We start from the raw sequence: 23640 nt of genomic DNA on the forward strand, positions 1-23640 counted from the left end.
ACCTTGTACTAGATATTGCTGACAGTAAATGACATTTTTCCTTCCATTTTTATCCCTAAACTACTGAGTGAATGTTCAGAATTGCTTCACCCTTGTCAATGTCAAAGGGCAAATCAACAAAAGCTAAATTATTCATAGCTGTTAATTTTATTATTAGACTTGTTTTGGGCAAGTTGGTGTGTTAACTCAGAAAGATAAAACAACAGTTTGCAAAGTTGAAATTCCTTTCATCCCCCACACCCGCCAATATATAACATAAGTATAAAATTAGTTTTCAGTAGCCAAAATTCATTTGGATGGCAAAAACATAAGCTTTTTCTATATGAATAAAAAAGAAAAATTTGTGCACAGTGTTTCTGATTTTCTTTTGTTGAACAGCTTTGCCACCAGATTTGATGTAAAACATTCTCTCCCTGGATACAATGAGCAATTAAAGTCCGCTTACTGCAGACAGTTACTGCAGAACTTTCTTAAGCTGAACAGCACCAAAACGGAAGCTTTTTTAATTGGTACCCCCCATCAACTTTGTTCCTCCATAAACCGTATTTCCTTTTCTGGCCACACCATTACTTTCTCCCATTCTGTTACTAATTTGAGTGTCAAATTAGACTCCCACTTGTCATTTGATACACATGTCCACCACCTCTGTAAAACTGCATTCCTTCATCTTTGAAACATTGCCAAACTCTGTCCCTGCCTTTCCCTTTGTGATGCTGAAAAGCTGGTTCATGCCTTTGTCTCCTCCAGCCTGGACAATTGTAATTCACTCCTCATTGGGATCCCCAGCAACAGCCTTCAAAAGCTCCAACAAATCCAAAATAGTGCTGCAAGGATCCTAATGAGGGTGCGGAAATATGAACATATCTCACCAATTCTTCGGTCACTTCATTGGTGCCCAGTGCACCTCCGTATTGAGTACAATACACTCACCATGCTTCACAATACCTTAATGAACTTCTTATATTACAATCCACTGCAAGAAACCTCCGTTTTGCAAATACTTACCACCTTTGCCCCCCCGATGACCAAACTACATACAATGGGTGAGCGAGCCTTTGCAGTTGCCGCTCCATGGCTCTGGAATGCCCCACCAGAGAACCTGAGACCACAGCAGATTGTGGGCTGTTTTAAAAAACATTTAAAGACTTTTCTATTTAGGAAAGCATTTTAACAAAATTGCCTCTAATTATTGTTTTATCTTTGTTTTTATCTTGTTGTGTCTTTGTTTAATTTTTTTATGTAGCACTTTGAGGTTTACTACAAATGTAAAGTGCCTTATAAATAAAATGAATTATTATTATATACAGCACCATTAGCCAAGCAGTTGCAGAATGCAGGAAGGCATTGTGCCATCATTTACACAGTTAATCTTCTCAATCTTCTTTCATCTTGACTGATTAATTGTCTTTTTCTCTTTCTCTGTTCCTCTTCTCACACAGAGCTGGCTATCCTGGGTGCTGCATAATTAAAAAAAAAAAGCTTGCTGCAGGATGAAAAGATGGCTGCGCCTCTTATTGCACCACCAGGACCTGATAGTTTCAAACTTTTCACACGTGAGTCATTGGCTGCCATCGAGAAACGCATTAGTGAAGAGAAAGCCAAGAAGCCACCAAAGCCCGACAGCAGTCATCGAGATGACGACGACGATAACAAGCCCCATCCCAATAGTGATCTGGAAGCAGGCAAGAGCCTGCCTTTTATCTATGGCGACATTCCCTCGGGCATGGTTGCCGTACCATTGGAGGACTTGGACCCTTATTATTTGAATGAGAAAGTGAGTGATCTAAAGGAAAAAAAAACACATTTCAGAGTTTATTTCACCTTTAAAAAGCAGAATGAATCAAAAAGTGCTTACTTGTATAACTCTACAGGAAAGGTTGGGTAAGGTAAAATATTCTGGGTGTCAAAATGAAAATATGTAATAATACTGCTAAAAGGAAAAACAAGTTATAGTAAAGCTCTTCTTTTATTTTAGCTTCTTTATAAGAACGAAAACTTCATTTCTTGTGTTTTTTTTTTTATTTTTCTTTAATGATTCCGGGTGCTTTTAAAGAAATGCTTCTTTTCCGAAGGCTACCCTAAAGCTTGCAGCTATTCTGTTAATTGACAAATATTACTTACTCAATAGTAGTTTTATTTTATTGTTATGCTGTCTGTGATGATAAAGTAATATTTTAATTACAACAAATTGAGGCCGAATTAAAATTGCATGGGTTTGTTTTGAATGTTCAAAAATTTTATTTGGTGTTTTAGGTTTTAACATTATTATGCGTAGCATTTCTATTTTTAAATGCTTAAAGCAATACTAGCATAATTTCACATTTTGCGCAAAATATATCTTTTTAAATTTCATATGATTCAGTGGTAGATTTATCTTCTAATAGGTATTAAGGCTACACAGCTAAAATGTTCTCAATCATTCTTTTCAATTTTGTTTGCAGTATGGGGTTAGCATTTACTTATTTTTCCATTAATTAGTCCATTGTAAAGTTGACTATACTGTATGACTGTCTTTTTCCTGCCATGTTATATCTTGCTTTTATAGTGATTTTTTTGCTGTGTGTTTTTACTTGGCTGACAATCTGTTGGCCAGAACAGAAAATCTTCACTCTTAAAGCAAGAGAGACCTGTTCAGCGGCGTAATAGATTCTGACCCTTGTAGTTACTCATAATATGATACAAGAAGAAAACAAAGGGATGTACAAGTGGAACCTTGGATTGCGAGTAACTTGGTTTGTGAGTGTACGTATATGCTTTGTCTGCTGAGCATAATGTGATCACAACTGAGCTGATGGTTCGTCTCTCTCTGTCTCTGCGGGATTGTGGGTAATTGTCTCCCATTCTCGGGCTCAGCATAAACGTATATAGATAGACGCCGCATTCACTGTGTTGCCCAGTCGACGCGATACAGCAGCACGCCCGCCATATTTCGAGTGGCAAAAGTGCCATTTAAACTTATACAGGTAGACGCGGAAACTTAGTTTTCTGATGAAAAGACAGTAATGTCTAAAACAGTATCTTTTACATGCAACATACAACAATGATTTTGGCGAATCGTTTAAATGCAATTTTTATATCCATTTATACACTAATAATGGCAATTATTAAATAATAATAATTATTATTATTATTATTAAATAATTCCTCCCATATAAGTAACATTTCTTGGGCTGCCTTTCATCTCCAAAACATTTGTAGACTTCGTCCTGTTCTTATGCAACACAGAACTGAAGTATCGGTTAATGCCCGAGTCACTTCGCGTATAGATTACTGTAATGCTATTCTAACTGGCATCCCACGAAAACATATCCATCGCTTACAACTTCTTCAAATTTCTGCTGCCAGAATAATAACCTGCTGTTCTAAATCCACTGACCATATCACACCGATTCTCTGTCACCTTCACTGGCTCCCTGTTCACTACAGATTACAATACTAAATCCCGCTCTGAACATTTAAAGCTCTCCACGCCTCACTGATCTCCTACAGACTGACGATCCTCTCGCTCACTCAGATCCTCATCTGCAGCTCGACTTTCTGTACCACACATCAGACTCAGTGCTATGGGAGCTCGAGTTTTATTGTAAGGTGACCTTGAGTGCTAAGATTATAAAACAGGATTTTCTAATGGCCAAATATAACCATAAGAATTTTTCAGCCTTACCTATGATATGTAATCCTCCAGGATCTGATTTGGAGCGGACAGCGGTTTGTACAATCCCAAGCAGCACATGTGTGAGGCACCTTTATCCATTACTTCACTCCACAGCAGTGCCACTTGCAATATGGCAGCGAGGTTGATGTACGATGCTGCTGATCATGCGGCGTCTAGTAATTCTATGTCTATGGGGCTCACTTGGTGTGCCTCACTCATATAGTCAACATCCGCATGAGCGTATACTGTTTACTATAGCATGGTGACCCACACGTGTGTGTGTGTGTGCGTAACGTGGAGTCTCTGTCTTGCACCCCAAAACACGAAGCTGAGTCTCCGTCATTTAGCGACACCAGCTTTATTCAGCTTGAAACAGGAACAGCGCGGTTATTTATTGTAGCGAGATCTGCCGCTCACCTATACACAGACACAGCAGTCAGGCAGGATCGGGGGGGCCAGATTAGTGGCCAAGTAATACTGTGCCCTGTATTTATAATGTTCCTTGCATCACCCATCGATGGCAGGCGCTTATAGCATGTCCGCAATCTTTTCGGATTCGCTTTTATGGTGAACTGCTACAGCGCTGGGAGCCTGCGGTTGCTTCAGGATGATCTTCCGCATGTCCTCCTGTTGGGTTTTATCCCAAAAGAGTTTAGAAACTCACTCACACCAGCCATGATTCTTTTCAAAGGTAAAGTGCAGGTTAATTTGTTTCATGTATTTTTACTTTATATTTTGTATTAATCATTTTTATATGAATAGTTTTGGGTTGTGGAACGAATCATCTGAGTTTCCATTATTTCTTATGGGGAAATTCACTTTGATATATGAGTGCTTTGGATTACAACCACGTTTCCGGAACGAATTATGCTCACAATCCAAGGTTCCACTGTAAGTAGAAAAAGATGAATAAACTGTGTTTTAAGCTCCGAAAGTCAATATGCTGATGATCAGCTAGAGGGGGCAGTGAAGTATATGACAAAATATGAATCAAATTACTGTTAGTTAGAAAAACTACATGGATTGAATGACGTTTCGGTCAACACAGTTGCTTGTCTCGGTGGATGATGGGTATTTAAGGTCTAGAAAGACAAAGTTGAATCAAAGCTCAGTGTGACTGCCAAGTTTTTCTTGTCTGTTGTCCTGTTAACCAAAAGAGATGATTTGCAACATGAGTGGTATTTGATTATTTATCTAAAATAAAGGGTCAAATTGTGTGCAGTTTTTAGTGACTGCTTGTAGTGTAAGAAACCACCATTACAATGTAACTTTTTAAATTACAAGATGCACACTAGACAGGAATAATTAAATTTGCATTATTTTCCTTTTAGTCATTTTTTTATATATCTGGCAAGTATGTTGCATGCATAGCGTTTGTGCAGCTAAGTACCATGTCTGCAAACAGAAGTGCTCATTTTTGTTGTGCACTGTTGTTAGAGGAAACATCTAGAATCACAGCAAAGGTAATAATAAGGAGACTGGTGGAGTCATTGCATGTCTTATCCCAGCAGTAAACAGACAACCATGCTGCTTGGTCACGCTGTGTGAACATTTTGCATTCCATTTAAATGATTTTTGAATTCTCTTTAGTACTTGTTAAGGCATTCTTTTTTATTGTCCCTGTGTTTATATTTTGCTCGTGAGTTATGGTGCACCTATGGTGCCACACTATTCTTGCCATCACAGTATCTGCAGTGAACATGGTCACTGATTCTGGGTGGTAGTGCACAAGAGGCATGTTTAGCTTATAACATGATGCAGCGTTTAAAGGGAAAGCTGTATAAAGTTCTAGGAAATCTCCTAATGTTCATGTATTTGAGTATTCCAGATATGCAACTTAAGAAATGTTAGTCACTTTAAGTTTGTTTAGCACTCTTTAAACTAAACACTCAGTTCTTGCTCTTATGTTGTTAGACTTTGCCTTCCATTTTGCCTGTGTCTCTATTTGGCTTCATGGTGTTATCTTTTCCGCATATGTAAATTAACACTTTGTTACATTACAATTTTCAAACAGATCTAAATGGTTAAATTAACAATATGAATTCAACATTTATATTAAAGTTATTGAGCAACTGTTTTGTCCTGGTAGAGTAATATATTGCACTACTTTCCCCTTTTGTATTATTAATAAGTAGCCTTTGTCAGAATGCCTCAAATCTCCCAGACTCACCACTGTTCATAAGGTGTTGTAATAAACTAAGGTGGTGTGAAAAACTATTTGCCCCCTTCCTGATTTCGTATTCTTTTGCATGTTTGTCACACAAAATGTTTCTGATCATCAAATACATTTAACCATTAGTCAAATATAACACAAGTAAACACAAAATGCAGTTTTTAAATGATGGTTTTTGTTATTTAGGGAGAAGAAAAATCCAAACCTACATGGCCCTGTGTGAAAAAGTAATTGCCCCCTTGTTCAAAAATAATCTAACTGGGGTGTATCACACCTGAGTTCAATTTCCGTAGCCACCCCCAGGCCTGATTACTGCCACACCTGTTTCAATCAAGAAATCACTTCAATAGGAGCTGCCTGACACAGAGAAGTAGACCAAAAGCACCTCAAAAGCTAGACATCATGCCAAGATCCAAAGAAATTCAGGAACAAATGAGAACAGAAGTAATTGAGATCTATCAGTCTGGTAAAGGTTATAAAGGCATTTCTAAAGCTTTGGGACTCAAGCGAACCACAGTGAGAGCCATTATCCACAAATGGTAAAAACATGGAACAGTGGTGAACCTTCTCAGGAGTGGCCGGCTGACCAAAATTACCCCAAGAGTGCAGAGACGACTCATCCGAGAGGTCACAAAAGACCCCAGGACAACGTCTAAAGAACTGCAGGCCTCACTTGCCTCAATTAAGGTCAGTGTTCACGACTCCACCATAAGAAAGAGACTGGGCAAAACGGCCTGCATGGCAGATTTCCAAGGCAAACCACTGTTAAGCAAAAAGAACATTAGGGCTCGTCTCAATTTTGCTAAGAAACATCTCAATGATTGCCAAGACTTTTGGGAAAATACCTTGTGGACTGATGAGACAAAAGTTGAACTTTTGGAAGGCAAATGTCCCGTTACATCTGGCGTAAAAGGAACACAGCATTTCAGAAAAGAACATCATACCAACAGTAAAATATGGTGGTGGTAGTGTGATGGTCTGGGGTTGTTTTGCTGCTTCAAGACCTGGAAGGCTTGCTGTGATAGATGGAACCATGAATTCTACTGTCTACCAAAAAATCCTGAAGGAGAATGTCCGGCCATCTGTTCGTCAACTCAAGCTAAAGCGATCTTGGGTGCTGCAAAAAGACAATGACCCAAAACACACCAGCAAATCCACCTCTGAATGGCTGAAGAAAAACAAAATGAAGACTTTGGAGTGGCCTAGTCAAAGTCCTGACCTGAATCCAATTGAGATGCTATGGCATGACCTTAAAAAGGCGGTTCATGCTAGAAAACCCTCAAATAAAGCTGAATTACAACAATTCTGCAAAGATGAATGTGCCAAAATTCCTCCAGAGCGCTGTAAAAGACTCATTGCAAGTTATCGCAAACGCTTGATTGCAGTTATTGCTGCTAAGGGTGGCCCAACCAGTTATTAGGTTCAGGGGGCAATTATTTTTTCAACAAGGGCCACGTAGGTTTGGATTTTTTTTTCTCCCTAAATAATAAAAACCATCATTTAAAAACTGCATTTTGTGTTTACTTGTGTTATATTTGACTAATGGTTAAATGTGTTTGATGATCAGAAACATTTTGTGTGACAAACATGCAAAAGAATACGAAATCAGGAAGGGGGCAAATAGTTTTTCACACCACTGTAACTTCTCCCCACCTTCCCTCCTACAACTATAACCTCAGCCAATTAGGTGTAGTAAAAGACAAGCAGGAGTTAAGTTACACATAAAATAATGTAACTTAACATAATATCAATGTATTATTGATAAAAGTCATAAATAATAACAATATGCAAAATACATTTGAATATTGACAACCATACAACCAGATAAATGGTGATGTGTAGTTTCAGGCGGCACATAGACTTGTTATTAGTTACTAAAAAATGTCTCTACTTAAGGCATAATTTGTGGTCAGCTTTCTTCAGAACAGGCCGCATGCCTGTCTTAATATGGCTGCCGAGCTGTGCTCTCCATTGTGTTGTCCTTTCAGTTCATCAGTTTGGTAAGAGAGAGAACTGCTCCTTCATCAGATGTTAGTAAGAGAGAGAGAGAGTGAGGTTAAGCAAGCAGATTTATAGATGTTCTGTCCAACCCCTAGAGCCAATATGACATCATGGTACTTAAAGGCTTCTGATATAAGCCAGTTCCAAAAAGCCATACTTCAGACCAATGGGGGAATAGAACATCTTCACACCTGCCAACCCCCCCAAGACCATATGTTAAGGTAAAGCTTGGCAGTTAGGCAGCCTGGCTTTCCTATGGGGGTTGACTGAGAAACAGCAGAGAAACACTTGCTAAACTGCTTTGAGGCATATCCCCCAAATCCTGTCGTAAAATTCAAAGAGACCCAGTCCTGGTGGGGGGTTTGTAAACATGAATGCTTCTCACTAATGTAACACTAATATTACATTGCTTTGCCTAAGTTACAAATAAAGACATGCAAAATATTTATCAACTTATATGCAAAATCTCACATCACAACAGGAACTAATTATATTATTTGTAAATGCTTTTGCACCATATGCTCATAAAAACTTAGATCATAATACCTTCATTTGTTTCTAGGCATTTTCTGTGGCTTGGAGTGAAACCCAGCAAATCATACTAATAAAGGCATCAAATAATGTTTTCTGTTCATACAGACCTCCGACTTACTCAAAGCTTGACTGATATATTGATCTGCTTATGCATTCTTAGCCATGTGCAGACAGAAATGAGTAACATAGCCCAAAGTATAAAGGGCAGCCAGAAGCCTCATTAATGCTCTCTTACTCCTACCCTCCAAGTTCCATTTCCATTATGAAAGTCACACATCAGGTGTAATACATACTGATAGAGTTTTGCGGTCAAGTAGTTTTCAGAACTCCTAAATAAAAACTAACTTATGACTGAAACTAAAGGTTTATTTATTTTACCAAAAGTTGAGCCAGATGGAAAATTCTAATTTTCTAAATGTAGGTTTGTATCTCGTTTTCTTCTTCCTTATTGAATATTAATTTTTCAAATTGGTCCTAAAGCTCTTCTGTTCATATATTCATTTGCCAAAGCTCATCTCCATGGCACAGCATCAGCAGTCTGTCACTAAGTTACTGTATGCCCATCTCTTTCTTTGCTGTTTGTACTGCTAGAATAGTTTGTGCGCCTTTCTGATTTCCTGTTCTTTTAATATACTGTATATTAAAGCAGCAATTCAAATTATTTCCAGTGCACTCAGTGTCAGTATTGTAATGGTAAACTGTTTCATTTCTCCTTTAGCATTCACTATTTTTTCATTTAAAGCTTAATGACCTTTGTTCATACATCTCAAGTGCAGAATGTTGTTTATATATAAAGAATATTATTATTAATTTTAATAATTGTTATTATTATGTAACAATTTATCATTTTTTGAATGTTTTTACATTACCTAGTTTAGTTTCTTATTTGTAGCTATCAGTCGTATTACATTTTGTTTTGATACCTTAATATTCATTACAGGTTTTCTGTTAACTTCTCAGTTGTCTTAATGAAAAGATTCAACTTAACTCGCATTAACTCATGATGGTATTGTACAGAAGAATTTGGAGAAATATGTACTGGTTGGAGAATAGTTTTTCTCACATGAACAATTGAGACAAATGTATAGTAAATCCTTGCTTAAAATGAAATATTATAGAAGTCAACTCATTTTCTTTTTCTAAATGTCCAAATTCTATACTAAAAGTAACAGAAAGGAACAACAAATTCTAATGTCATTGTCAGGACAACCTGTTGAGGAAGGAAATATGCTGCATTTATCACAGTGCACCGAGGTAGTCATCATTGTGCATAGAATCACATATATGTGTAACATTTACAGATTAAATATGAATAATTTAAAGCAAAAAGTATAAATATAATGCTCACAATAGAAATAAGAAAAACTAACTTTCACTATTCTCAGAAGCCATTTGTTTTTGACAGGTTGGTTGTCCAGACCTTAGCGCCACACTCCAGTAGTTCACCAATGTTCAAACTACCATTAAAGACAGTCTGTCATTATCCAACCCGTTATATTCTAATACAGGGTCATGGGGTCTGCTGCAGCCAATCCCAGCCAACACAGGGCACAAGGCAGGAACAAATCCCTGGGCAGGGCGTCAGTCCACCGCAGGGCACACCCCCATCCCCCGACCCCCAAACAAAAAGAACATACTATGGACAATTTTAGGATCATCAATGCACCTAACCTTCATGTCTTTGGACTGTGGGAGGAAACCCACGCAGACAAGAGGAGAACATGCAAACTCCATGCAGGGAGGACTCGGGAAGTGAACCCAGGCCAACTTACTGTGAGGCAGCAGTGATACCGCCGCCCCACCGTGCTGCCCTATCAAAGACAGTAACATCAATTTATATTTTATTGGTCACATACAACTTATGCATACAATACAGCATGTAGTGAAATGCTTAGTTGCTAAACCCCAGTGACTATGTATTTAAGAAGAATATAGCAGGACAATAAAAGAATATTTGACTTTATTAATATCAATAAACAGCTCTAATAGAATGATATGTTATAAATAATAACTAAAAAAATTAATGTAGCACAACAAACGTTTTTGATGTTGCATCTGTCAGTAATCATGGCAAAGCCCCTTTATTGTCCGCTTTCAGTGCTCAGCAGAATAACCTGATCAAACTGACCATAACTCCAGGCATCACCAAAGGAGAGCTAGAAGAAAATGAAAATAAGAAAGACTCCTTTTAGATTATTTGAAAGATTTCCACAAGTATTAAAAAACTCTATCGGCAGCACTTTCAGCCACTCTAAAATAAGAATGCTATTGAGAATAATAATCTTGCCTTGATTTGAATCTAGTGATAGAATTCTAATATTGGCTGCCATATCATTTCAGAGTGGAAGGTGTGAGAGGCATGTGGGACTTTGCTTGGGGTCTGTTCTTGATGGTGTAGGAGGTTTTGAGCAGTGAGTGGTGTGAGGGTCAGGGAGCTACATGCCGATGGCACCTTTGAAGAGTGTTGACTGCCGGTCACAACATTCCTGAGTGGCTTTCTGCTAAGTAGAAATCCAGGGGCATTAATAAAGAACATAAAGGCAAATAATGAGCAGTGTTGGCAATGACAAAGGCAACGCGAATTAAGAGTGAATTTGAATGAACCATCTAGGCTGCAACTGAAATGTGTGCCATTATGTAGAGAGTGGTCATGAAATGGTAGGGGAGTGAAAAAAATTCAAACCCACAAAGCAGAAATAATGCATCAGAAATGGACCCCAATAACAAGCAGAGGTAAAAAAAAATCCATAGGAAAATAAATTGCTATGCAAAACCACAAATGTCTTGCTTTTAGGCATCAGAGAACAATGCATTAACACAATTTAACAACTACCATTTTATTTTATCCCTCTGCTCATCATATGGCTTCTGCGTATAAAGTTCATCAGCACCTTTTAAATAAATAGGGTCAAGGGGTAAAATGTAAAAGAAATACAGAAGATGGGACGGAGGCAGAATCCAAAATAGTTTAGTCTTACATACTTCTGTATGATGTTGTGTTGACAGAGAAATCAAAGCAGTGCAAAAGAAAAATGTGCTGAATGAAGAAAAGTGGAACAAAATTCCTTGTCCACTTCCATTTTTCTGCATCTGACCAAACCACCTGTCATCAATTGGTTTTTATCAATTGTTGCTTGTGCTGTTTATCTACAGCCTCTACATACAACATTTGTTCCTGTTGCAGCTAATATATTTCAAATGCTGGAAAATACTTCTCTAATAACGCTTTTGGATCAGTTTTTGCCTCATAGTATGTGACTCTGATCCAATTACATAACTCTTCAGTGTTCCAGCAGTAAAAATGTGTAAAGAATTGTTTGCAATATATACTAGCCTTATAATTCTTATCAGTAGATATCACTAATAGAATTATATGGATGTTACAATAATAATAATAATAATAATAACTCAAAGGAATTTTAAAATATATCCAATCTATTTTAGTTGTTTTGCACTGATAACCCAGTCCAGTAGTCACTAGTTAGTGGATTTCAGTTTTGGTCAAGACCCAGAAAATGATCCATTTGAGGTTTGAAGCACTTAAAATGATTAAATAATATGCTTATCTGATGACAGAGCCATGATATATATACATTATTTTTTAAATCGAGGGCAGTTTAGCTCAGCTGCATTGGTCTGCCAGTACTGCTTTGTGTCCAGATGCCTACATTAATTAAATTGCTTCATGCAGCTCATCCAATCATTCGGTGTTGCGGAAGAAGTGTTAGGTTATCCTGTGTGAGAGATGAGCAAGCAGACAGATGCAGTCAGGAAGGGAAGAGGAGAAATTAGCGAGAGACCAGAAGTAAATGATTTGTAGTCAAATGACTCAGAAATGTTGGCACTGCCAAATATGTCTTTATTCTTTTCCCTGCAGCAAGTGTAAGACTTTTTTCCCAATGTAAGCTTCCACAGCAATGAAACACATTAAAATACTAGTAGATTTGGAATAACTAGAATTCACCCCCCACTTTGATCAACACTGTGACCAGATTAACTTTCATGCAGAAAATGGGATGGAAGATGCACTGTTGATTTTGCTAAAAAATATCCTATGACATCTGGAGCAAAGAAAAAGCTTCTGTAAGCATCTATCTATCTATCTATCTATCTATCTATCTATCTATCTATCTATCTATCTATCTATCTATCTATCTATCTATCTATCTATCTATCTATCTCTTATAGTGCCTTTCACTCATATCTGTCTGTCTGTCTGTCTGTCTGTCAACAAATTGTTAAGACTTCGGGAAACTTAGTATTTGAATTTTCAATTATCTTATTAATTGCACCCAGCACGTGAGATTTAGCAGCAACATTTACTCCGTACGAACCATTAATACTGGAATGCCCCAGGGCTGCATGCTGTCCCCTGAACTTACAAATGTGGTTTGGGCTTTGTTACCAGCCAGCACTTTCTATAAATATGCAGGCAATACAACACTGGCGGGGATCTTAAAGGCTGACCCCCAGTCCAGTCAGTATTTTGACAGAGATGTAGAACTCTTTACCAAATGGTGGTATAATAATTCCTTTGTAATTAATGCAAAGAAAACTAAAGGTGTCTTAGTTGATTTTATGAAAATAAAGACAGAAGTCCCACATATGGAAATAAATGTTGGACTTGTGGAACAAGTCACATCCTGCAAATATTTAGGGGAGAGATTGATAACCAGTCACAATTCAATGAAAGTGCTTTAGATTCAGCTAACAAATTCCACAGAAAAGCTGTTTTGCCTCGCATAAATTGAATGACTTTAGTGTGATCTGCCACATTCTCCACATCTTTTACTTATCTGCTCTGCAGAGCATTTGTTCTTTAAGCTTAATTTGCCTCTTTGGCAACATGTGTGCCAAGGACAAAGTTGAACTCCAGCACCTGATTAAAGCAGCGAATGAGGTCATTAGGATGGAATAAAAATCAGTGCAACAGCAACTTTATGAGGACCTGGTTCATAAAAAGCTCCCTCAAATCTTCAACAATCCCACACCCTGACAACTGCATTGTAAACGTAATGTCAGCTCAGTGACAATACACAAATTCTTACAATGTCGAACAAAAACTTCCACATATAAGAAATTATTTATCCCCTAAGTGATTAGTCTATTTAATGAGAATAGGTAACTAGAATACACATCCATCACTGACATGGCAGATTCATATAAGCCACTATATAAAGATGGGTTTTTCGTATGTGTATTTGATGTACAAATGTTTAATATACTGCGGTGGGCTGGCGCCCTGCCCGGGGTTTGTTTCCTACCTTGCACCCTGTGTTGACTGGAATTGGCTCCAGCAGACCCCCATGACCCTGTAGTTAGGATATAGCGGGTTGGATAATAGATGGATGTATGTTTAATATATGTATGCATGATGGTGCTCAGATATATGTGGTTCCTAATACAGTAATACTTCTCCTTCCTTGTCATTTTATATTTAAAATCTATTTCTATATAAGTTTATTGTTGATGCACAAGCCAATTGGATTTTCCTATATGGGATAAGCAAATTAAAGTGGAGCTGAGTTGAATTTAGTTAAGAACATACAGTTCTTGGCTTGATGCAACCATTCGGGAAGCCCCGCTCATAGACATAACTGAAAACGCCCAGCTGTTGATATATGTGAGATTTTGACACACAGATAAGATCAGTTTGTCCCATGCTCTAGTCTGGCCTATGAAAATGCAAAACTTATGAAGAAACCTGTGAAGTTTCTAATTGTATCCTCATCCCATCAGCATCAATTCTAGAGACAATTTCTGACAAATGCAAACGACTTAACCATTGCACAACATCATAAGATGCCTAAGCAGCAACAAGATGATGGTGCATTTCTGGGCCGTTTAAGATAAAATGAAGGCTTGACAAAACTAAAGAATCAAAAGTCAATTCAATTTACAATCTTTTCAATAGGGCGGCACGGTGGCGCAGTGGTAGCGCTGCTGCCTCGCAGTTAGGAGACCCGGGTTCGCTTCCCGGGTCCTCCCTGCATGGAGTTTGCATGTTCTCCTCGTGTCTGCGTGGGTTTCCTCCGGGCGCTCCGGTTTCCTCCCACAATCCAAAGACATGCAGGTTAGGTGAATTGGCAATTCTAAATTGGCCCTGGTGTGTTGTGGGTGTGTTTGTGTGTGTCCTGCGGTGGGTTGGCACCCTGCCCAGGATTGGTTCCTGCCTTGTGCCCTGTGTTGGCTGGGATTGGCTCCAGCAGACCCCCGTGACCCTGTATTCGGATTCAGCGGGTTAGGAGATGGATGGATGGATGGATGGATCTTTTCAATATAAAATGAGAATGAGTTTTTTCTTTCTGTTTTGGTAGACATCACACCCTTAAATGACCTCAATTTAAGGTTGAAGAGAAAGAACTCCATATGTGTTTTGATAGCAGTGTAAAAAGGAAGAGACTCGACACACGTAAAAAGGTTTGGGGCAGCCACCCGTATATTATTCCTAGCTGCAAAGGTTTGGTTTTCCATTCAATAGGGTAGTTGATTGTGCAGAGTCCAAAACAGAACTGGTGACGGTTGGAAAAGATGGCGGTTTTAAATGGTCAGACAGGAAGCGATGTATGTTAACTGAAAGTGATGTAGGTTGACCGGAAGTGGTGTTTCTCTGACATCAGCCTGGGCGCCGGAACTGGAAGTGACGTTCTTGATTCAGATAGGTTTTCCCGCGGCTGGTCTGTAGAGATAGCAGGAGAAGGTTTAATGCACCCCGCCCTCCCCTGGCCTGGCGTGGAATTACCTTTACATGGTCCACACAACGTCCTCCTATTCGCACGTGTGTGACAGCAGCTATGCACTCCTTCCAGGAGAAACAGGGAAATGTTTCTCCTCATGTTTAATTAATTAAGAAGTTAATTGTAAACTTCAAGAACAGTGATGATGCCTTTATTCTTGGAGAGAAGTCCCTTCTATATATTCAGAATCTATTCCTCAAAAATGGTTCAGAATTTTCAATTGATGCTAAACAGATCTTGAAGTGAGCACACGCTGTATCTGTGCCGTTGGAGCTTACTGATTGCTCTGCAAGCAAATGTTGCACTAAGACAGCAGGTTAGAGTTGTTGACCTTAAAACTGTCTGGATGCAGGCTGTGCCTGACATGGATTTTCTTACCAAAGTGGCAAAACACAATTTGACAATGTTTAGCTACTGACTGGGAAAGCGTCTTGATCCCAAATTCCTCTTCATTTCATTGACAGAATACAATGACTCTCAGGACTCCAGAAACAATATAAGAAATGTATTTGTCAAAGACACCTCTGGAACAAACCAAGCAAAATGTGCGCTCCTGGCTTGTAATCAAAGATATGCTGAGAATTCTTTGTTTGGGCAAAGCTTTTATAGATGCAAATTTAAAAGAGCATCTTTAGCATATAGCTGATAGCATGCAAATTATAGGCAAGTACATTTACTTAAGAATGTAAAGTAGAATGAACTAAACATGAACATGGAATGTTTTCTTGTTGCTCTCTCTTAAGTTCAGAGGCTGCTTCTTAGACATGCGTCAGCATACTTTTAAAGCGGATGGATGGAAATCTGCATTAAGAGCATTACGCCAGCTGCATCCTTTTGAGACAGTAGTTGCTTATTTAACAGTTAGAAACCATGCACGTCTAACAGACCAAGATGCTAAAGTGTTATAAAAAGATTTTCTACAACACTCCACATACAGATTGACCCAACAGTAAATGTCATCAAAAGTAAACCCATTTGAACTGTCCCCTGTGCTCAGCTTCACACATACTTATGTCTTGTACTGACTATTGGTAAAACAAACAAAACATATTTTTTTAGTTAAAAATTCCACTGCTCATGACTGAAGCATGCATATTGAACTTTCACAATTTAAACATGTTAAAATTTACCTGGTTGGTTTTAGTAGTACTAGGGTGTTGTACTGTGTTAGACATTACGATTGTAGTGAGAAGTTAAGCAAAATTGACCCCTTTTAATTGGCTAACTAAAAGGATTACGATATGCAGGCTTTCGAGGCGACTCAGGCCCCTTCTTCAGGCGAGATGTAATACAGAAACTGGAGTTCCCTGTGTTTATATACACCCTAGGACAAGAAACAACATTGGTAAAACTTTAAGTGAGACATCTTAAATGTAAAAAAATGAGTAGACCTCTTCAGGCTAAGATTCGTTTAACAAGAGAGAAGAACAATGTATGATCAAGATCTTTGGAGAAGATGACCGTCCAACAAAGTCTTTTGAAGTTTCTGATGAGTTTTTTCATACAATGTGGATCTGTAGTCAGGTTGCCTGTGTCAGTTCGAGAGATGCAAACAATCCTCATACCTGGCCATAAAACTGTCTGTATTCAAACCATGTAGTAATGTGTTAAATTTTAACATGAGTTTGACTTCCCATTCGTTTCTCTCTTGCTGTGTTCTGAAGTTGCCCATAAGCCCTGTGACTTTAAAGTCCCACTCACAGTGTCCATGGCTGTTGAAGTGGGCCGCTACAGGAACATCTGTGTTGCCACGTTTAATGTGAACCTACTTGGTTTTAAATAATTCCTTTATATTCTTTTCTGCTATATTCTTTAATAGTTCTATGGTAACTTGACCACTACTGCTAGATCTACGGTAACACAAATGTCTGAACAACAGGTACATCTGTCATATTAAACACTTTTGTAAATGTGTTTTCATGTATGTTTTTGGACATGTGGAATTAATTTTTGAGGTTGATTTTTCATTTAGACTGGATATGAAAAGGTTTAATTTTGGTCCTGTCTTGATTTTTCTTAATGTGATGATGTCCCAATCTCCCTTTATCTATTCTAACTGCACCCAATTTACTTATGTTTTAGAAAACGCACTTTTCCTTGAAGTATTTTTCAACTGCTTAGTGTCCCTTCTAATGGAGAGATGCTGTTACGCTGACAAAACATGTAGGATACTGATTTATGTCATAGTCTAGTTCCAGGTACAATTATATGATTGTGGCAGTAGTAGTAGTGCTATTCCTGCTTGCTCATTTTTTCTTATCTTGTTCTATGTTGCTTTTGATGCTTGCACCTTCCAATCTATTAATTATACCTTTATTTGTAAGTCGCTATGGATAAAGGCCTCTGCTAAATAAGTTAAACTAATGATGTGGAGTTTCATCATGTTGTGACATAATTTAAATGACTCAATAAATGTGTAATGACTTTTATCCCACGGTGGATCCACAACATGTTGTTTCTTTTAACTCAGGAAGTTTCTTTTCTATTTTGGCCCAATCATTACAATTGTTTTATGGTTACTAACTCTAGTATGGTTTCAGCATTTGTTTAACCTCTTGTTGTTTGATTCCTGGTACCTTATTTTTTAATCTGGTTTTGATCTTTTTTCATTCCTGACCACGACTATGTCTAAAAAACCTTCTCCTGGTGTTTTTTGGTTGCTTGCAGTAATCCTCGGACATATCATGGGTCTTGTAACAGCACACAGCTGTTTGAGATGGTTTCTACCTTTTTTGTGGAGACAATATGGGTGATTGGACATTTTGCAATTGTAATTGAATACTGCTGGCCTAGTTAGTAATCTCCAAAATGTATGTTTATATGGAAATACACTTAAAGATTTCTAGGAAATCTTTTGAATGGATTGTGTGTTTATTTTAGCATAACATGACAACAATCGGTAAGAGAAGTGTCATCAGTGACTTGAACGATGTCTGTGGAACATCAATATTTGATTCACTGTATGTACGACGTCAGGTGTCCACAATGGCCCCTCCCCACCCACTTGTCAGGATGTGACAAAGTTTCTGGGCCTCTTCGTCCCACCCTTGCCCCCCTCTCATTTATTGTCCCTTTATATTCTAATCTCTCTTTCTCTGCTACTCTTTTGCGTTACTCTTTCTGCATGTTTGGGTCTATTTCCAAGCAGTAAGCACCTGCAAAGCTCCACTGTGCTTAACTGACACATTATGATTTATTTAAATAGACTTGTAATTAGGATCTTTTTAAAATGCATTTGAGAAGTCTTGAAAATTATTTTCATATGAGGTGCCAGAAAAAGTTTTAATTATGAAAAATTAATTTTAGTTTCAAATGCATTTAAATAAACCAGAAATGATATCTAGATATCTGGCATTAATTTAGAGATATTAAGTTATTTTCTATTTAAGTTTCTTAAATATGTTTTGAGATATTTTAGATGTACATGAGGTCTGTTTGGAAAGCTATTTTAAAATGAGTTCCTGTGATAGAATGGCTGCTTCAAAATATGTAAAAATCAATCCTGATCTGCATTTTTGATGCATTTCTAAATATTAAATTGTGTCACTAAGAAGGTCTGCGTATCAGACTGTATTGAGATTTTACATAACACAATTCTGTTTACAATTCTCACATATTTAGAATACTAGAACATTAAAGATTTGATAAGGGTAGGTCATTTACTTCAGCATAATTTCTGTTCATCAAGCGTAAGGTCAATATTTAAAGGTCCCCATGATGTGACTTTTCAAGTTCACACCACACAGTTTGGTGGACCAAGAAATATTATTGTACATTTGCATGATATTTATTTTTAACAAGCTTCCTTTTGCTTTACTCGTCTCTTGTTGATTTTAAAATAACACCTGGCATCTGCTTCACTTATTTTGCTCATAATGTTGGAATATTGACTTCATCTCATAAACTTAGATTTAACTTCTGCAGTCTTTACAGATTTCTCAAACCCTACTAGTTACTCTTGTCTGGAATTGATGTCGTCCTTATAATATGAAGACCAACATGTCATATTGTATTTTAGCTGAAGACTCTTAAGTGCATTATAGTGGATAGTACAGTACAACCTGCCTTGAATTGACTTGCACTTCACATGGTGTGGACACCGTATAACCAGTCATTTGTTTTATAGTGTTTGGTAGTGACAGCACACACAAACACACACAGGTAAGTCTTGTAAATGTCATTTGTAGCTTGAGCCACACATTACCAGATGAACTCTAATTATATCTTGTATTTCTTCTTCTCCATGTGTACATTTTCTGTTTATAATCAATTTCATTTTGCATATAAACGTGTCAAAGACCATCTGTACTGAACTCTTGAGTATTTACTAATCTACCCAGTTTAATGCCATCTGCACATTTTATTTATTTAATTTTATTGATTTTATTGTAAACATTCCATACAAATAGATTAATTTTTACAAAAATATGATTGAAAACAATTCAACCCCCACACCTGAGAAAGAGAGCATGGCCAACAGAGTAAAACTTAAAGCTAGCAAAAATAAGTCAATCGATGAATTAATATGCAAATAAAGACATGCAGGTTGGGTACACTGGCGATTCTACATTGTCCCTAGTGTGTGCTTGGTGTGTGTGTGCATGCCCTGTGGTAGGCTGGCGCCCTGCCCGGGGTTTGTTTCCTGCCTTGCGCCCTGTGTTGGCTGGGATTGACTCCAGCAGACCCCCGTGACCCTGTAGTTAGGATATAGCAGGTTGGACAATGGATGGATGGATGGATAAAGATAAATGGAGAAAAAAAAGAAATGGGGAGAGAGTCTGCTTCCTCTGTGCTTTAAAAGCTTATTTTAAAATGTTATTGATCAGATCCTGCCAGGTTTTGAAAAAGTTCTGCACAGATCCTCTAAGTGAAAATTAGATTTTTTCCAATTTCAAATAGTACATGACATCAGTTAGCACATTGACTTAGAATAGGAGACTTAGGATTATCTTGCTCAACTAGAAGAATCCTATGTGCCAATAGTGTAGTAAAGGCAATTACAGTTTGTTTGTCCTTCTCCACTTTAAGCCCCTCTGTGAGCCCACCAAACACAGCTGTTAGTGGATTAGTAGTGATTGTGACACCAAGGCTGTCTGAAAGGCATTTAAAAATGTTGGTCCAGAATGATGTTAATTTGGTGCAGGCCCAAAACATGTGACCAAGTGAGGCTGGAACTTGATTACAGTGTTTGCACGTTGAATCTTGCCCTGGAGAAATTTTGGCCAATTTTAAATGTGCTTGATATATCATTTTGAATTGAGTAATTGTATGCTTTGCACATATAGAGCTCGAGTGAATTCTCTGCATTACTAGTTTCCACTCCTTTTCTGAGATGTTGAGTGAGAGATCCTTTTCCCACTGCCCTGTTGGATCTTTAAAAGGGAGGGACTGTAAGATGGTTTTATATATTACAGAAATGCTGTCTGAGTCCTCAAAACTGAGCAATATTTTTTCCAGCATAGAGGTGGGTGAGAGATGAGGAAAATCGGGCAGGTTTTGTTTAACAAAGTTTCTAATTTGAAGAGTGAAAGAAATGTGTTGCTGGAAAGTTAAATTTGGAGTGTAATTGTTCGTAGGATGCAAAGACGTCGTCTATGTACAGATCTCTATGTGATTTAATCCCAAATGTTTTCCAGATATTAAAAACTGCGTACATTTGCGAGGGTTGAAAAAGGTGGTTCTCCTGCAGAGCTGCCACAGATAAAAGCTTCTCTATCTTAAAATGCTTCCTACCTTAGTTCCATATTCTCATTGAGTGAAGCACAATTGAGTTGTTAGTATATTGTTGATAACTTATTGCGGTACAAAGCAAAGAATATAAAGAAGTACCTCAGGATTTTATTTCTATTGCACACCAAGCCTGTGTATGCTCATCTATTTGTGTCCAGGTTTTTATAGCTTGTATGTTTGCTTCCCAGTAATAAAACTGTAAGTTATGTTGAGCCATCATGCCACTTTCTGCATTAGGTCTTTGTAGGGTTGCTCTTTGGATACGTGGATGTTTTGAATTCCAAATAAATGAGGTTATGGTTGAATCCAGTTTCTTAAAAAAAGACTTATTGATGTATATTGGAATGTTTTGAAATAAAAAGAGAAGCTTAGGGAGGATATTCATCTTAACAACGTTAATTCTTCCAGCTAAAGTGAGATGAACGGTTGACCATCTGTGCAAGTCTTGCTTAATTTTTTCCATACAGACGGCAAAATTGATTGAAAGTTGATAAAGAGCTTTATGTTTACTTTTGATGTTTACACCTCGGTATTTAAACTGATCTGCGATGATAAAAGGGAAGGTGTCCAATCTAATATTGTGTGCTTGAGAATTCACTGGAAAGAGCAGACTTTTATTCAAATTAATTCTGAGACCAGAGGTCTTTTGAAATTCTGTAAGTGCTGTTAGGACTGCAGGCACAGTATCTTGTGGGTCTGATATATACAAAACCATACCATCTGCATAGAGAGAAATTTTCTGTTCAAGCCCTTCTCTGATAATCCCCTTTATCTGATAAGCATTTCGACAGTGAACTGCCAGTGGTTCAATGGCGGCTGCAAAAAGCAGCGGTGACAAGGGGCATCCTTGTCTGGTACCACGTTCTAGTTTAAAGTAGTCTGAAAAAATGTTGTTAATACAAACTGAAGCTTCTGGATTGGTATACAGTAGTTTAATCCATGCACAAATGTTCGGGCAAAACTCAAATTTCTCCAATGTAGTGAAAAGGTAGTTCCATTCATTCATATCAAATACTTTTTCTGCATCCAAAGATAATAATATCTCTGGGGTGACCATCTGCAAATTTAATTAAGTTGCTTGTCACGTGTTGTAAAATAAAAAGCAGTGACACTGTCAGACCTCTATTTGACATTCTGTAGTTTAGAAAAGCAGCTTCATACCGTAAATGTGTTTTAACTAATTCTACACTGTCTTCATCTTGTATACCGATAGAATACCATATTAAGAGATTGCTCAAAGTTAAGAATTCAGTGTGTTGATTAATTTTGTTATTTCATATTTAAGTGTAAGCTTTTCATACACTGCGCTACCCAGTCACTCAGTGCTCCATTCTTGCTCTTTTAATTTTCTGTAGCGGCCACAACAAATGAGAAATTTGACAGACAAGAGGAGACCATTCAGTCCATCAAGCTTGTTTGTTTAGCTAATAGCTAAGCTGTCCCAATATCTCATGCACATACTTCTTAAAGGTTGTCAAGGTTTCTGCTTCCACCACATGGCTTGGTAGTTTGCTCTAGGTTCCTATAACTGTTTTCTGAAGAAGTAAGGTACTTCCTGGCTTTAGTCCTAACTGCAATTTCCTCTCATTTCCACTGGTGTCCTCGATTATATGATTCATCATTTAGTGGAAAGAATTCTACTGGATCCGCTTTATCAATGCCTTTGTTGATTTTGAGGACCTGGATTAAGTCTCCTCATCTTGAGACTTCTTCTTCGTTTGGCTGCCCCCGTTAGGGGTTGCCACAGCGGATCATCTTTTTTCATCTCTACCTGTTCTCGTCATCTTGCTCTGTTACCGCCATCGTCTGCATGTCCTCTCTCACCACATCCATAAACCTTCTATTAGGCCTTCCTCTTCTCCTCTTACCTAGCACCTCTATCCTTAGCACCCTTAGCAACTTTAACTCTGCCACCTCCAGCTCATCCTCATCTTGAGACTACATAGGTTTAATTTTTTGAGTCTGTCACAGTAGGTCATGTCCTTAAGTCCTGGGATGCACTTGGTTGCTCTTCTCTGCAAAACTTCAAGCACTGCTTTGTTTTTCTTGTAGCATTGTGACCAGAACCGCACACAATACTTCATGTGCAGACTCACTAATGCAATATACAGTATAGTTTTAAGACATTTTGTCCCTTGATTTATATTCAGCAGTTTTTCCCCATATAGCCTAATATTTTATTTGCCTTTTTAATTGCATTTGTACACTTTTTACATTGTGGTGTCAACATAAACCTCTAAATCCTTTATAGAGTTTGTTTCCTTTAAGTCAGTGTCTCTCATCTTGTATTTATAGTTGACTTTTCTTTTGCTCGTGTGTAGCCCAACACTTTTTACTTTTTAACATTAAACTGCATTTTCCAAGTGTTTGCCCAGTTCAGCAGGGTCGGTTTAAGCTAAATTTTAAATGAAATGGGACAGGTTTTGTTGTAATTCACCTCAAGATAGAAATTGAAACTTTCTGAGTAACATTGTGGATAGTTAGCTTGCATAAGAAGATAAGATAAAATTCCATAAGTTCAATTAGTTCAGGGGTGCATTGTCTTGAAGGCATATTGAAGAAATGCAAATAAGAATCCTCATATTGTGTACTTTTTAAATACTAATTATTTTTTAAGACTAATTGTCAAACCAGCCCTGTGACAGAGAAAGAAATTTCTCCAATTTTCACATTTGTAATTAAGCAAGTCAGCCAGTACTGTGCAGTGCACCATTACACAGACCACCACAGACAGTAGTGGCAGAATAAGACAAAGACTGGTGGGCAGTCATTCACTCCAATGTCATTTTCCAAGACCAGGGAGCAATGAG

The 23640-nt window shown here is 37.8% G+C and overlaps 1 protein-coding gene across 4 annotated transcripts in view; it reads left to right on the forward strand.

Moving 5' to 3' along the window:
* LOC120524854 (sodium channel protein type 8 subunit alpha) overlaps positions 1 to 23640 on the forward strand; it is a 331764-nt gene that overhangs the window by 49194 nt on the left and 258930 nt on the right. For all 4 annotated transcript variants that reach the window (XM_039746647.1, XM_039746649.1, XM_039746646.1 and 1 more), the window contains exon 2: positions 1440 to 1774. In XM_039746647.1, coding sequence (XP_039602581.1) covers positions 1499 to 1774 — 276 coding nt within the window. In that variant the 5' untranslated portion in view covers positions 1440 to 1498. The remainder of the gene's footprint in view (positions 1 to 1439; positions 1775 to 23640) is intronic.

Source organism: Polypterus senegalus, chromosome 3 (genome assembly GCF_016835505.1).
Source record: "Polypterus senegalus isolate Bchr_013 chromosome 3, ASM1683550v1, whole genome shotgun sequence".
NCBI lineage: Eukaryota > Metazoa > Chordata > Cladistia > Polypteriformes > Polypteridae > Polypterus > Polypterus senegalus.